Below are 13,723 nucleotides of genomic sequence, written 5' to 3'. Positions count from 1 at the left end.
TGTCAAAAAGAACAAGAGTGCCAGAATGTCACAATATACGCCCGTCACAGCAAATTTCTTTACTCTAGCACCTGTATTTGCAAATGGAATTTTAATTTTGTGGTTGTTTAGTAATTATTGTAATTCTTTTGTTTTTCTAAATCCACATAAAAACTCCTTACCAGGCAGAGATACCTTAAAATACACCAAAATTTGTAAGTAACATCTATGTTGTACCACAGAAAAGTGGTCTTGGTTTTTCCCTACGGTCAATTATAAAAAAAGTTACAATATAGGTTATTTATTGTAACAACTAAGGGAAGTTAATCTAAAAATCCTTACCAGGTAGAGATGGTCAAAATACACCTCAAAATTGGATGTAACATGCATGTTGTACTACAGAAAAGTGGTCTCCATTTTTCCCTACGACTAGTAATGAAAAAGTTACATTATAAGCTATTTATAGTAACAACCAAGGGAAGTAATTCTAAAGAAGGGACATGCGCATGACACTTCGTCTCATGATGGTGTACAATTGTGCCAAGTTGACAAGGATAATTTGATTTGTGAATTTGTGTATGAATTTTATTCTGTCTTATGTACATTGTGTTGTTTCTGTACTTTAAATGTAGCATGTAAAATTGCTTAGAGGGCCCCAAGGTAGATTAGTATAAAACTATGCTAATTGGGCAACCCTCTGTAAATAAAAACTTTACTTACTTACTTATATTACAATTACATACATCTTACAATTTCATAATTATACATGTATAGTACAGTATAGTATCTTTAGAACACACTTTTTACTCTGAAATTAACCTGTCAAATATAATGCATATCTGAGTGTTTATTGTCTGCCATCCATTTTTGAAAATGGTAAATAACTTTTAAAACAGCAATGTATATGTTGTTCATATTTTTAGACATCTAAGCAAGAGTGTTAGAAACATTTAGTACCACAAAAGTATTTTTGCTTGTATCAAGTAGAGCTCTAAAGCACTAGCAGTTATTATAATTGAGCCGCGCCATGAGAAAACCAACATAGTGCATTTGCGACCAGCATGGATCCAGACCAGCCTGCGCATCCACGCAGTCTGGTCAGGATCCATGCTGTTCACCAACAGTTTCTCTAATTGTAATAGGCTTTGAAAGCGAACAGGAAGAATCCTGACCAGACTGCGTGAATGCGCAGGCTGGTCTGGATCCATGCTGGTCGCAAATACACTATGCTGGTTTTCTCATGGCGTGGCTCATATCTTTATTCATTTCTACAGTCTACATCCATTCTGGATCAAACACTAATGGGAAAAACTGTCCTTCCATCTTCTGTCCCTGCAAAAATGGAGGATTAAAATCATCAATACAAGAATATCATCAACAGATGAATTTCATTAACATGTGAATATCATCAACACATATCATTAACACATGAATATGATCAATACATGAATATCATTAACACATGAAAATCATTAATATGCTAATATCAACAACACATGCAAAATTTCAAATTATTCATGTCTGAAAAGAGTACTTCTACATATGGAAAACAAAAATGTTATTTTTTAGTGTTTTTCAAATAAAACGCTTTTTGCATATTACATGCAATGTACACACAATCTACACAAACTAGCTATGCCTTACATAGCTTCTCTCAATAATGTGGTTATTAATTCATTACATCAATTTGGCATAGTCATTTGTTTACTAATTGCCCTTTTGCCAAACATTGATTTTAAATGTAAGAACTTATATCAGTTATTCATATGTTTTGGTGTCCAATGTTTGGTCTTTATAAATGGGTAGAATGTAATGCAAAATGAAAAATCTCAATGGACACAATATCTTAAGTTCTGAAAATATTATACATGTAGCATAATAATAATTTATTCAGGCAAATTGTAGCATTGCATGTTTAAATGTTAGCATTTTTATAACTGCTATACTTTAGCCTGGCATGTTTAACAGTGAGCATTCCTATACTTGCTATACTTTAGCCTGGCATGTTTAACTGTAAGCATTCCTATACTTGCTATACTTTAGCCTGGCATGTTTAAGAGTTAGCATTTTAATACCTGCTATACTTTAGCTTGGCATGTTTAAGTGTTCGCATTTTCATACCTGCTATACTTTAGCTTGGCATGTGTTAGCATTTTGATACCTGCTATATTTTAGCTTGGCATGTTTAAGTGTTCGCATTTTCATACCTGCTATACTTTAGCTTGGCATGTGTTAGCATTTTGATACCTGCTATATTTTAGCCTGGCATGTTTAAGCGTTAGCATTTTCATACCTGCTATACTTTAGCCTGGCATGTTTAAGTGTTAGCATTTTCATACCTGCTATACTTTAGCCTGGCATGTTTACCAGTTAGCATTTTCATACCTGCTATACTTTAGCCTGGCATGTTTAAGTGTTAGCATTTTCATACCTGCTATACTTTAGCCTGGCATGTTTAAGTGTTAGCATTTTCATACCTGCTATACTTTAGCCTGGCATGTTTACCAGTTAGCATTTTCATACCTGCTATACTTTAGCTTGGCATGTTTACCAGTTAGCATTTTGATACCTGCTATACTTTAGCTTGGCATGTTTAAGTGTTAGCATTTTCATACCTGCTATACTTTAGCCTGGCATGATTAACAGTTAGCATTTTCATACCTGCTAGACTTTAGCCTGGCATGTTTAACAGTTAGCATTTTCATACCTGCTATACTTTAGCCTGGCATGTTTAAGTGTTAGCATTTTCATACCTGCTAGACTTTAGCCTGGCATGTTTAACAGTTAGCATTTTCATACCTGCTATACTTTAGCCTGGCATGTTTAAGTGTTAGCATTTTCATACCTGCTATACTTTAGCCTGGCATGTTTAACAGTTAGCATTTTCATACCTGCTATACTTTAGCTTGGCATGTTTAAGTGTTAGCATTTTCATACCTGCTATACTTTAGCCTGGCATGTTTAACAGTTTTGCATTTTCATACCTGCTATACTTTAGCCTGGCATGTTTAACAGTTAGCATTTCATACCTCTAGACTTTAGCCTGGCATGTTTAAGTGTTAGCATTTTCATACCTGCTATAACTTTAGCCTGGCATGTTTAACAGTTAGCATTTTCAGTACCTGCTATACTTTAGCTTGGCATGTTTAAGTGTTAGCATTTTCATAAACCCGCTATACTTTAGCCTGGCATGTTTAACAGTTAGCATTTTCATACCTGCTAGACTTTAGCTTGGCATGTTTACAGTTAGCATTTTCATACCTGCTATACTTTACCTGGCATGTTTAACAGTTTAGCATTTTCATACCTGCTAGACTTTAGCTTGGCAGTTTTAAGTGTTAGCATTTTCATACCTGCTAAGACTTTAGCCTGGCATGTTTTAAGTGTTAGCATTTTCATACCTGCTATACTTTAGCCTGGCATTTTACCGGTTTAGCATTTTTCATACCTTGCTAACTTTAGCCTGGCATGTTAACCGTTAGCATTTTCATACCTGCTATACTTTAGCCTGGCATGTTAAGTGTTAGCATTTTCATACCTGCTATACTTTAGCCTGGCATGTTTTACCGGTTAGCATTTTCAATACCTGCTATACTTTAAGCCTGGCATGTTTACCGGTTAGCATTTTCATACCTGCTATACTTTAGCTTGGCATGTTTAAGTGTTAGCATTTCAAAAACCTATAGACTTTAGCCTGGCATGTTTAACAGTTAGCATTTTCATACCTGCTAGACTTTAGCCCTGGCATGTTTAAGTGTTAGCATTTTTCATACCTGCTATACTTTAGCCTGGCATGTTTTAAACCCGTTAGCATTTTCATACCTGCTAGACTTTAGCCTGGCATGTTTAAGTGTTAGCATTTTTCATAACCTGCTATACTTTAGCCTGGCATGTTTACCAGTTAGCATTTTCATACCTGCTATACTTTAGCGTGGCATGTTTAACAGTTAGCATTTTCATACCTGCTATACTTTAGCTTGGCATGTTTAAGTGTTAGCATTTTCATACCTGCTATACTTTAGCTTGGCATGTTTAAGTGTTAGCATTTTCATACCTACTATACTTTAGCCTGGCATGTTTAATGTTAGCATTTTCATACCTGCTAGACTTTAGCCTGGCATGTTTAAGTGTTAGCATTTTCATACCTGCTATACTTTAGCCTGGCATGTTTAAGAGTTAGCATTTTCGTACCTGCTATACTTTAGCTTGGCATGTTTAAGTGTTAGCATTTTCATACCTACTATACTTTAGCCTGGCATGTTTAACAGTTAGCATTTTCATACCTGCTATACTTTAGCTTGGCATGTTTAACAGTTAGCATTTTCATACCTACTATACTTTAGCTTGGCATGTTTAAGTGTTAGCATTTTCATACCTGCTAGACTTTAGCTTGGCATGTTTAAGTGTTAGCATTTTCATACCTGCTAGACTTTAGCTTGGCATGTTTAAGTGTTAGCATTTTCATACCTGCTAGACTTTAGCCTGGCATGTTTAAATGTTAGCATTTTCATACCTACTATACTTTAGCCTGGCATGTTTAACAGTTAGCATTTTCATACCTGCTATACTTTAGCTTGGCATGTTTAAGTGTTAGCATTTTCATACCTGCTAGACTTTAGCCTGGTATGTTTAAGTGTTAGCATTTTCATATCTGCTAGACTTTAGCCTGGCATGTTTAAGTGTTAGCATTTTCATACCTACTATACTTTAGCTTGGCATGTTTAAGTGTTAGCATTTTAATACCTACTATACTTTAGCCTGGCATGTTTAACAGTTAGCATTTTCATACCTGCTAGACTTTAGCCTGGCATGTTTCAGTGTTAGCATTTTCATACCTGCTAGACTTTAGCTTAGCATGTTTAAGTGTTAGCATTTTCGTACCTGCTATACTTTAGCCTGGCATGTTTAACAGTTAGCATTTTCATACCTGCTAGACTTTAGCTTGGCATGTTTAAGTGTTAGCATTTTCATACCTGCTATACTTTAGCCTGGCATGTTTAAGTGTTAGCATTTTCATACCTGCTAGACTTTAGCTTGGCATGTTTAAGTGTTAGCATTTTCATACCTGCTATACTTTAGCTTGGCATGTTTAAGTGTTAGCATTTTCATACCTGCTATACTTTAGCTTGGCATGTTTAAGTGTTAGCATTTTCATACCTGCTATACTTTAGCCTGGCATGTTTGAATGTTAGCATTTTCATACCTGCTATACTTTAGCTTGGCATGTTTAACTGTTAGCATTTTCATACCTGCTATACTTTAGCCTGGCATGTTTGAATGTTAGCATTTTCATACCTGCTATACTTTAGCTTGGCATGTTTAAGTGTTAGCATTTTCATACCTACTATACTTTAGCCTGGCATGTTTAACAGTTAGCATTTTCATACCTGCTAGACTTTAGCTTGGCATGTTTAACAGTTAGCATTTTCATACCTGCTATACTTTAGCTTGGCATGTTTAAGTGTTAGCATTTTCATATCTGCTATACTTTAGCCTGGCATGTTTAGCAGTTAGCATTTTCATACCTGCTATACTTTAGCCTGGCATGTTTAAGTGTTAGCATTTTCGTACCTGCTATACTTTAGCCTGGCATGTTTAACAGTTAGCATTTTCATACCTGCTATACTTTAGCCTGGCATGTTTAACAGTTAGCATTTTCATACCTGCTAGACTTTAGCCTGGCATGTTTAACAGTTAGCATTTTCATACCTGCTATACTTTAGCCTGGCATGTTTAAGTGTTAGAACCAGCTATAAGTGAAAGTTCAAACCTTGGTAATTTTTATTCCTTTCAGCAACTCATCGTCAGTACTGGAGCAGACGCCGTCTTTGAAGTAGTTCAGCACAGCAGCTCTACGAGGCTTGCTGGATCTTGTAAACAAAAAAAAATCATGTAAAGACCAAAATGTCAGAATAGGTCAAAGTATAGTGGTTAAAGATAATCAATAATCAGGAGGAATTGTGGGCAAGAGTCCAAAGATATATTGCTCACTTTATCCATAAACTGCACCACAGTTATGCCAAAGTTTCATAGCTAAATAAAATTCACAATCACTTATTACAATGTAACTTTTTTTCAAAGACTTGGTAGTTAGATACTTTAAATTAAACATTGAATCTTTTAAGTTAAAAAAATATTTTAAGAAAGAAATGAATAAATCAAACTTGAACAAGAGGGTCATGATGAACCTGGATCGCTCACCTGAGTAATATGAGCTACATGTTTCAAATGTCAAACTGATGATAAAATATTAAGAAAGTCAGTAGGTCAAATTCATGGTCAATGAAATTCAGTTTTACGATTTGTGTGCAAAACTGTATGTCATCAAAATTTCAAGGCTGTATCTTAAAAAACAAGAAAGTAGGTCAAGGTCACAGTCAAGTGACATCATATTACTTGGGGTCATCAGGTAATTATGATTAAACAGTCTTGGAAATAGGATCAGATGAATTTTAAGTATTTTTTCTATATAACTCACATAATAACTAAGTGACCCCAGGGTGGGGCCTCTTTTAACCCAGGGGCATAATTTAAACAATTTTGGTAGAGGACTTCTAGACAATGCATCATACCAAACATCAAAAGCCTAGGTCATATGGTTTCAGACAAGAAGATTTTTAAAGCTTTTTCCTATATAAGTCTATATAAAACTTGGGACCCCCAGGGCAGGGCCTCTTTTCACCCAAGAAGTACAATTTGAACAATTTTGGTTGAGGACCATAAGACAATGCTACAAACCAAATATCAATGGTCTAAGTGTTGTGGTTTCAGACAAGAAGATTTTTGAACTTTTTTTCCTATATAAGTCCATGTAAAACTTGGGACCCCCGGGGTTGGGGCCATATCTGACCCTAGGGGGATAATTTGAAAAATCTTGGTAGAGGACCACTAGATGATGCTACATACCAAATATCAAAGCCATGTGGTTTTGTACAAGAAGATTTTCAAAGTTTTCCCTATATAAGTCTATATATAAACCATGTGACCCCTGGGTCGGGGCCATATTTGACCCTAGGGGGATAATTTGAACAATCTTGGTAGAGGACCACTAGACGATGCTACATACCAAATATCAAAGCCCTAAGCCATGTGGTTTTGTACAAGAAGATTTTCAAAGTTTTCCCTATATAAGTCTATATAAACCATGTGACCCCCGGGGCGGGGCCATATTTGACCCTAGGGGGATAATTTGAACAATTTTGGTAGAGGACCACTAGATGATGCTACACACCAGATATCAAAGCCCTAGGCCCTATGGTTTTGGACAAGAAGATTTTTAAAGTTTTTCCTTTTGGTTGCCATGGCAACCAGAGCTCTGCATGGAATTCAATTCATTGAACAATTTTGAAAGGGGGCCACCCAAGGATCATTCCTGTGAAGTTTGGTGTAATTCGGCCCAGTGGTTTTCAAGAAAAAGATTTTTTTAGAAATTGTTGACGCACGACGGACATCAAGCGGTCACAATAGCTCACCTTGTCACTTCGTGACAGGTGAGCTAAAAAGACAACACTAAAATTTCCCCGAGTCTCACCTGTTACCATAGGAACCATGTACTGCTAGAGCATGATGAAAACTTGCTTCCCCTTTCTTCAAATTACCACAAACTGGCTTAAAGTTGGCCTTCTCTTCCTCTGTTAGAATTGTCTGAATAATACAGTAAAACATAAATCACTAATGTTCCACTGATTTTCTGTTTTAGTACAAAATAGACATCACAATATATTTTTTTCCTCATGTAAAAGCTTGTTTACCTCAAATGGAAATAGCCTACAAATACATATAGTATACACCTTTCCACAGCCTCAAGTGGAATTCCAGACATAGCAAAATGTGACTTGCTGCATAAAAAATGCATATACGTACGACACCTAACTTTTATAAAAGAACAATGCAACTGAGGTTTAAAATTTAAATGAATTTATTACATTTATTTTAAATTTCTAAATAACATAACTATAATATATGAATATGCCTGAAGGAAAGTGTTCTCATAAAGAATGAGTAGATCTTATATTTGTACCTTCTATATTTCCAATCTTCAGCCTCGTGATTAAAATAAATGAAAAATTTGGTAATGTCGGATACTTTTGTGTGACCAAAATTTTGTGAAACAGTTAAAAGCCATAAATGCTAACCTTAGAAGTATAAATTAAAATCCAAGTTTATGCAGGGAACTTTTTTTGCAAGAATTATCAGGAATGCTAATTCAGTGGAAATTAATCCCAAGCAAATGTATTTCTGATTTTACTTAAGTAAGTAAGTAAGTAAGTTTTATTTAGCACAAGTGTACATGACATGGCAATATAGCAATAAAACAAATGATAAATCAATGCATAATAAATATTAAATAGTGACAAACCAACAAATCATTAGACAGTTATATCATATTACTCAGCAAAGCCATGTAATGCTCACCAATACCAGGGATAACACAAAAAAGACGAAATGATTCTTCTTATTTCCATTGTGGTCCCTGTTATTGGCGGCATGACACAGGAAGTCATGTTTAACTATTATATTTTTGAGTAATAAACCAAGATACATAATCTTAAATACTAAATAATTTACGAAAGCTAATTGAGATCACATATATGTATCACAGTAAAAGATTTATCACATAATATTTCATAAGGAATGATCAATGAATGATAATATGATCACAAAGTTGTCAGCCAAAATAGAAAACTCACTACATCTGACGAAAATAAATATATTTATACTTTAAAAATGTAATTATAGCTACATTTAAATGAAATTAGTACAGCAGCAAAAATAAACGAGAGCTGTCTCCATAGGATGACACATGCCCCCGATGGCACTTTGAATGAATAGTTATGGCCGATGTTAGAGTTTAGGACAATTGGATCTTCAAGATTAAGGTCATTCAGGGGTCAAGGTCATAAAATTATAAATATGACCTTTAAAGTTCAAGTGCGACCTTGACCTTTGAGCTATGGACCTGGGTCTTGCGTGCGAACCGGACATGCCTATCATTGCACTATCATGAAATATGACCTTTAAAGTCTAAGTGTGACCTTGACCTTTGAGCTACGGACCTGGGTCTTGCGCGCGACACATCGTCTTACTGTGGTACATATTCATGCCCAACAATTTTAAAATCCATGCATGAATGACAAAGATATGGACCAGACACGCCCATCAATGCACTATCATGAAATATGACCTTTAAAGTCTAAGTGTGATCTTGATCTTTGAGCCACGGACCTGGGTCTTGCGCGCGACACGTCGTCTTACTGTGTCACACATTTATGCATAGTTACTTGAAAATCCATCCATGGATGCCAAGATATGGACCGGACACGCCCATCAATGCACTATCATGAAAAATGACCTTTAACGTCTAAGTGTGACCTTGACCTTTGAGCTACGGACCTGGGTCTTGCGCGCGACACGTCGTCTTACTGTGGTACACATTCATGCCAAGTTATTTGAAAATCCATCCATGTATGCGACACGTCGTCTTACTGTGGTACACATTCATGCCAAGTTATTTGAAAATCCATCCATAGATGACAAAGATATGGACCGGACACGCCCATCAATGCACTATCATGAAAAATGACCTTTAACGTCTCAGTGTGACCTTGACCTTTGAGGTACGGACCTGGGTCTTGCGAGCGACATGTCGTCTTACTGTGGTACACATTCATGCCAAGTTATTTGAAAATCCATCCATGGATGACAAAGATATGGACCGGACACGAAAATTGCGGACAGACCGACAGACGGTTCAAAAACTATATGCCTCCCTTTGGGGGCATAAAAATATAAATGACTGAGATAAGAATTATATTTCTAAGACTTGTCTGTTTAAATCAATTAAAAGATTTTAATATACTACAACTGAAAGACTATTAAAATCAATTAGACATTAAATAGGATTTGATGGCATGCTTAAATGAATGGGAAGATTCAATATCCCTAAGATGTTGAGGGAGACCATTCCACAAAACAATCCCATTGTAAGCAAAAGACTTTCTACCAAAGCTACCCATCCTCTCTGGCAAAGAAAACCGACCAGTATCAGCAAAGGAATAATTAGAATCAAAAGAATTTGATGATGGAAGTGCAGACACTCTGGATCTGGTAAAATGGTCATGGGTTGGAAAATGGGATGTAAAATGCTCCTTAAGATATTCCAGTGCAGTGCCTGACTTTATTCTATGGACATGACAGACAGTTATCTGATCTACTCTCTTTGAGACAGGCAACCAATTTAGAGACTTGAACTGCTCTGACCCAACATGAGACCTACTATCCATGTTCAAAACAAATCTGTTTTGTTTTGAGTAGTCTGAAGCCTATTTTTCCAATACTTGGTCAAACTTGGATACCAACTAGAGCATACATAATCAAAATGACACTGTATCAGAGACATTACTAAAAACTTCTTAGTATGAAGATCCAAGAACTGGTTCTTTCTATGAAGGAATTTTAACTGGGCATTAGACTTTGTGACCACTGAACATGCAATTTCATCACCTGAAAGATTTTGGTCTAATGTAGCACCCAGATACTTCACTGAACTGGTTGCTTGAATGTTTGTACCATTACAAGAAACATTTAAAACATTTTGTGTCTTTAACCTAGGCTTAGACCCAAAGAGAATAGACTCTGTTTTACCAAGATGGAGTGAAAGCTTGTTATCAATAAGCCATTCACTTACATTTTCCATTTCCATAGATAAAATAGACTCAATATCAGCTATACTTTTACCATATACAAGAATTCCAGAGTCATCAGCATACAGTAATAACTTATTTTTGACCACAGCTGACATATCATTGACATAGATTAAAAATAAAAAGGGGACCAAGGATTACAGGGGCACGATTGGAATGGATACCTGAAACAGCAACTAACTGGTGTCTATCAGAAAGATATGATTGGAACCAGAGAACAGCATCTGAACTAAGGCCAATTGCATTCAGTTTCATTAACAAAATACTATGATTAACTGTATCGAACGCCTTCTGTAAATCCAGTAGAACCATTCTTACCATGTTACCTTTATCCATCTGAAACTTGACAAAATCTGAAAGATGGATAAGACAGGTATCCATGGAAAATCCACGTCTGAACCCTGACTGAAAACTGTATAAAAAAATTTTCTCATTCAAGTAACCTTCCATCTGATCATAAATGACCCTTTCAAAAATCTTGGAAAGTATACATAAAATAGACACAGGACGATAGTTACCGACATCGGTTTTATCGTTCTTCTTATAAAGAGGGATGACCCGGGCATTCTTAAGATCATCGGGAACAGAACCCTGGATAATTGAAAGATTGATAATATGAGTCTGGCTATAACTGAAGCACTGTCCCTTAAACACCTACAAGGGATGCCATCTAAACCAGTAGCCTTAAAATACCTTTAGATAAATAAAATTTATTTACAAATGATTTACCATATTTAAAACAACTACTTGGCAGTTTTTCAACTAATTTTGATGCAACGGTTGTATAAAAACTATTGAATTTTTCAGCAACATTTAAAAAATCAAAGCTGACTTCTCCATCAATTTTCAAACCAATGTTGCTAGAAGAACTAACACCTTTCTTAGATGGCAAACCAAGCTGTTTTAAACATTTCCAGAGAGATTTAGAGTCTGATTTATTGCTTTCTACACTCTCTTTGAAATAATTTTTCTTTGCATTATGAATAAGAGTTTGAGTACTATTTCTATGTTGTTTAAAACTTTCATAATGTTGAGTTGTTTTATTCTTTTTGTACAAATTAAAAGCTTTGTCTCTAATATTGATACTTTGCAGAATGTCATCATTGATCCACAGCTCTGTTCGCTGTTTAATGCGAACTTCCTTTACAGGGGCATGCATGTCCAAAACAGACAGAAAAATGTTTTTGAAATTACACCATGCTTCACTAACATTATCACTGAGTATAACAGATGACCAGTCAGATGAAAGTAATGAATGTTGAAAATCTTCTCTATTATAGTTTTTCTCAGATCTGATTTTAACATTGTTGTGTTTATCAAAGATGATAAGTTGGTAAGAAGTGAACATTTAATACCACTAACATTTGTGTTAAAATCACCGAAAATTAAGGTTTCACGTGTAATAAAATCATCACAAGAATGGCACAGTGTTTCCAGGATGTTATAAAAGCTGTTTTGGTGGTCTGTAGATGACTCCACAAAGTATGGGTTTGGATTTGGGCAGAACTTAATGAGTTATTAAACTTTTACCTTTTTTCCTTCATTAAATTATTGAAATATGAAACAAGAGGGCCAAGATGGCCCTAGGTCACTCACCTGAGAAACACACCATAATACACCATAACAGTGTAAACATAGACCTAGTGATTGCATGGAAAAAATATTCTGACCAAGTATCATTAAAATTGGAACACAAGTATTTCTTTTATTTGACCTAGTGACCTAGTTTTTGACCCCAGATGACCCATATTCAAACTTGACCTAGATTTCATCAAGGAAATCACTTTGACCAAATTTCATAAAGATCAATTGAAAAATACAGCCTCTATTGCATACACAAGGTTTTTCTTTGATTTGACCTAGTGACCTAGTTTTTGACCACAGATGACCAATAACCAAACTCTACCTAGATTTTATCAAGGCAATAATTCTGACCAAATTTCATAAAGATCAATTGAAAAATACAGCCTCTATTGCATACACAAGGTTTTTCTTTGATTTGACCTAGTGACCTCGTTTTTGACCCGAGATGACCCATTTTCGAACTCGGCCTAGATTTCATCAAGGTTATCATTCTGACCAAAATTCATGAAGATTACTTGAAAAATACAGCATCTATTGCATACACAAAGTTTTTCTTTGATTTGACCTAGTGACCTAGTTTTTGACCCAAGAAGACCCATTTTCGAACTCGGCTTAGATTTCATCAGGGTAATCATTCTGACCAAAATTCATGAAGATTAATTGAAAAATACAGCCTCTATTGCATACACAAGGTTTTTCTTTGATTTGACCTAATTTTGATCCAAGATGATCCATATTCAAACTAGACCAAGATTTTATCAAGGCAATCATTCTGACTGAATTTCATGAAGATCAATTGAAAAATATAGCCTCTATCGCATACACAAGGTTTTTCTTTGATTTGACCTAATGACCTACTTTTTGACCCCAGATGACCCATTTTCGAACTCGGCCTAGATTTGATCAAGGTTATCATTCTGACCAAAATTCATATTCGAAGTTGACCTAGATTTTATCAAGGCAATAATTCTGACCAAATTTCATAAAGATCAATTGAAAAATACAGCCTCTATTGCATACACAAGGTTTTTCTTTAATTTGACCTAGTGACCTAGTTTTTGACCCCAGATGACCCATTTTCGAACTCGGCCTAGATTTCATCAAGGTTATCATTCTGACCAAAATTCATGAAGATTACTTGAAAAATACAGCATCTATCGCATACACAAAGTTTTTCTTTGATTTGACCTAGTGACCTAGTTTTTGACCCAAGATGACCCATTTTCGAACTCTGCCTAGATTTCATCAGGGTAATCATTCTGACCAAAATTCATGAAGATTAATTGAAAAAAAAAGCCTCTATCGCATACACAAGGTTTTTCTTTGATTTGACCTAGTGACCTAGTTTTTGATCCCAGATGACCCATTTTCGAACTCGTCCTAGATTTCATCAAGATAATCATTCTGACCAAACTTCATGAAGATCAGTTGAAAAATACAGCCTCTATCGCATACAA

At 35.4% G+C, this 13,723-nt stretch overlaps 1 protein-coding gene and 1 long non-coding RNA gene across 4 annotated transcripts in view; both read right to left on the bottom strand.

Annotated features, from left to right (window-relative positions):
- Positions 1–674: 674 nt before the first annotated feature.
- The window catches only part of LOC123561324 (phytanoyl-CoA dioxygenase domain-containing protein 1-like), a 46,901-nt gene continuing 33,852 nt past the window's right edge, over positions 675–13,723 (bottom strand). For all 3 annotated transcript variants that reach the window (XM_045353615.2, XM_045353617.2, XM_045353616.2), the window contains 3 exons: positions 7,511–7,623; positions 5,750–5,849; positions 675–1,311 (listed from right to left, as the gene is read on the bottom strand). In XM_045353615.2, the coding sequence (XP_045209550.2) occupies positions 1,255–1,311; positions 5,750–5,849; positions 7,511–7,623 (270 nt within the window). In that variant the 3' untranslated portion in view covers positions 675–1,254. The remainder of the gene's footprint in view (positions 1,312–5,749; positions 5,850–7,510; positions 7,624–13,723) is intronic.
- Positions 12,423–13,707, bottom strand: LOC128559980 (uncharacterized). Its single transcript, XR_008372850.1, has 2 exons — positions 13,212–13,707; positions 12,423–13,120 (listed from the first exon to the last, which is right to left on the bottom strand). It is a non-coding gene; the product is annotated as an uncharacterized LOC128559980 (long non-coding RNA).

Source organism: Mercenaria mercenaria, chromosome 10 (assembly GCF_021730395.1).
Source record: "Mercenaria mercenaria strain notata chromosome 10, MADL_Memer_1, whole genome shotgun sequence".
Taxonomy (NCBI): domain Eukaryota; kingdom Metazoa; phylum Mollusca; class Bivalvia; order Venerida; family Veneridae; genus Mercenaria; species Mercenaria mercenaria.
Note: the sequence above shows the minus strand (reverse complement) of the source record. Positions and strands in the feature narration are given on the sequence as shown.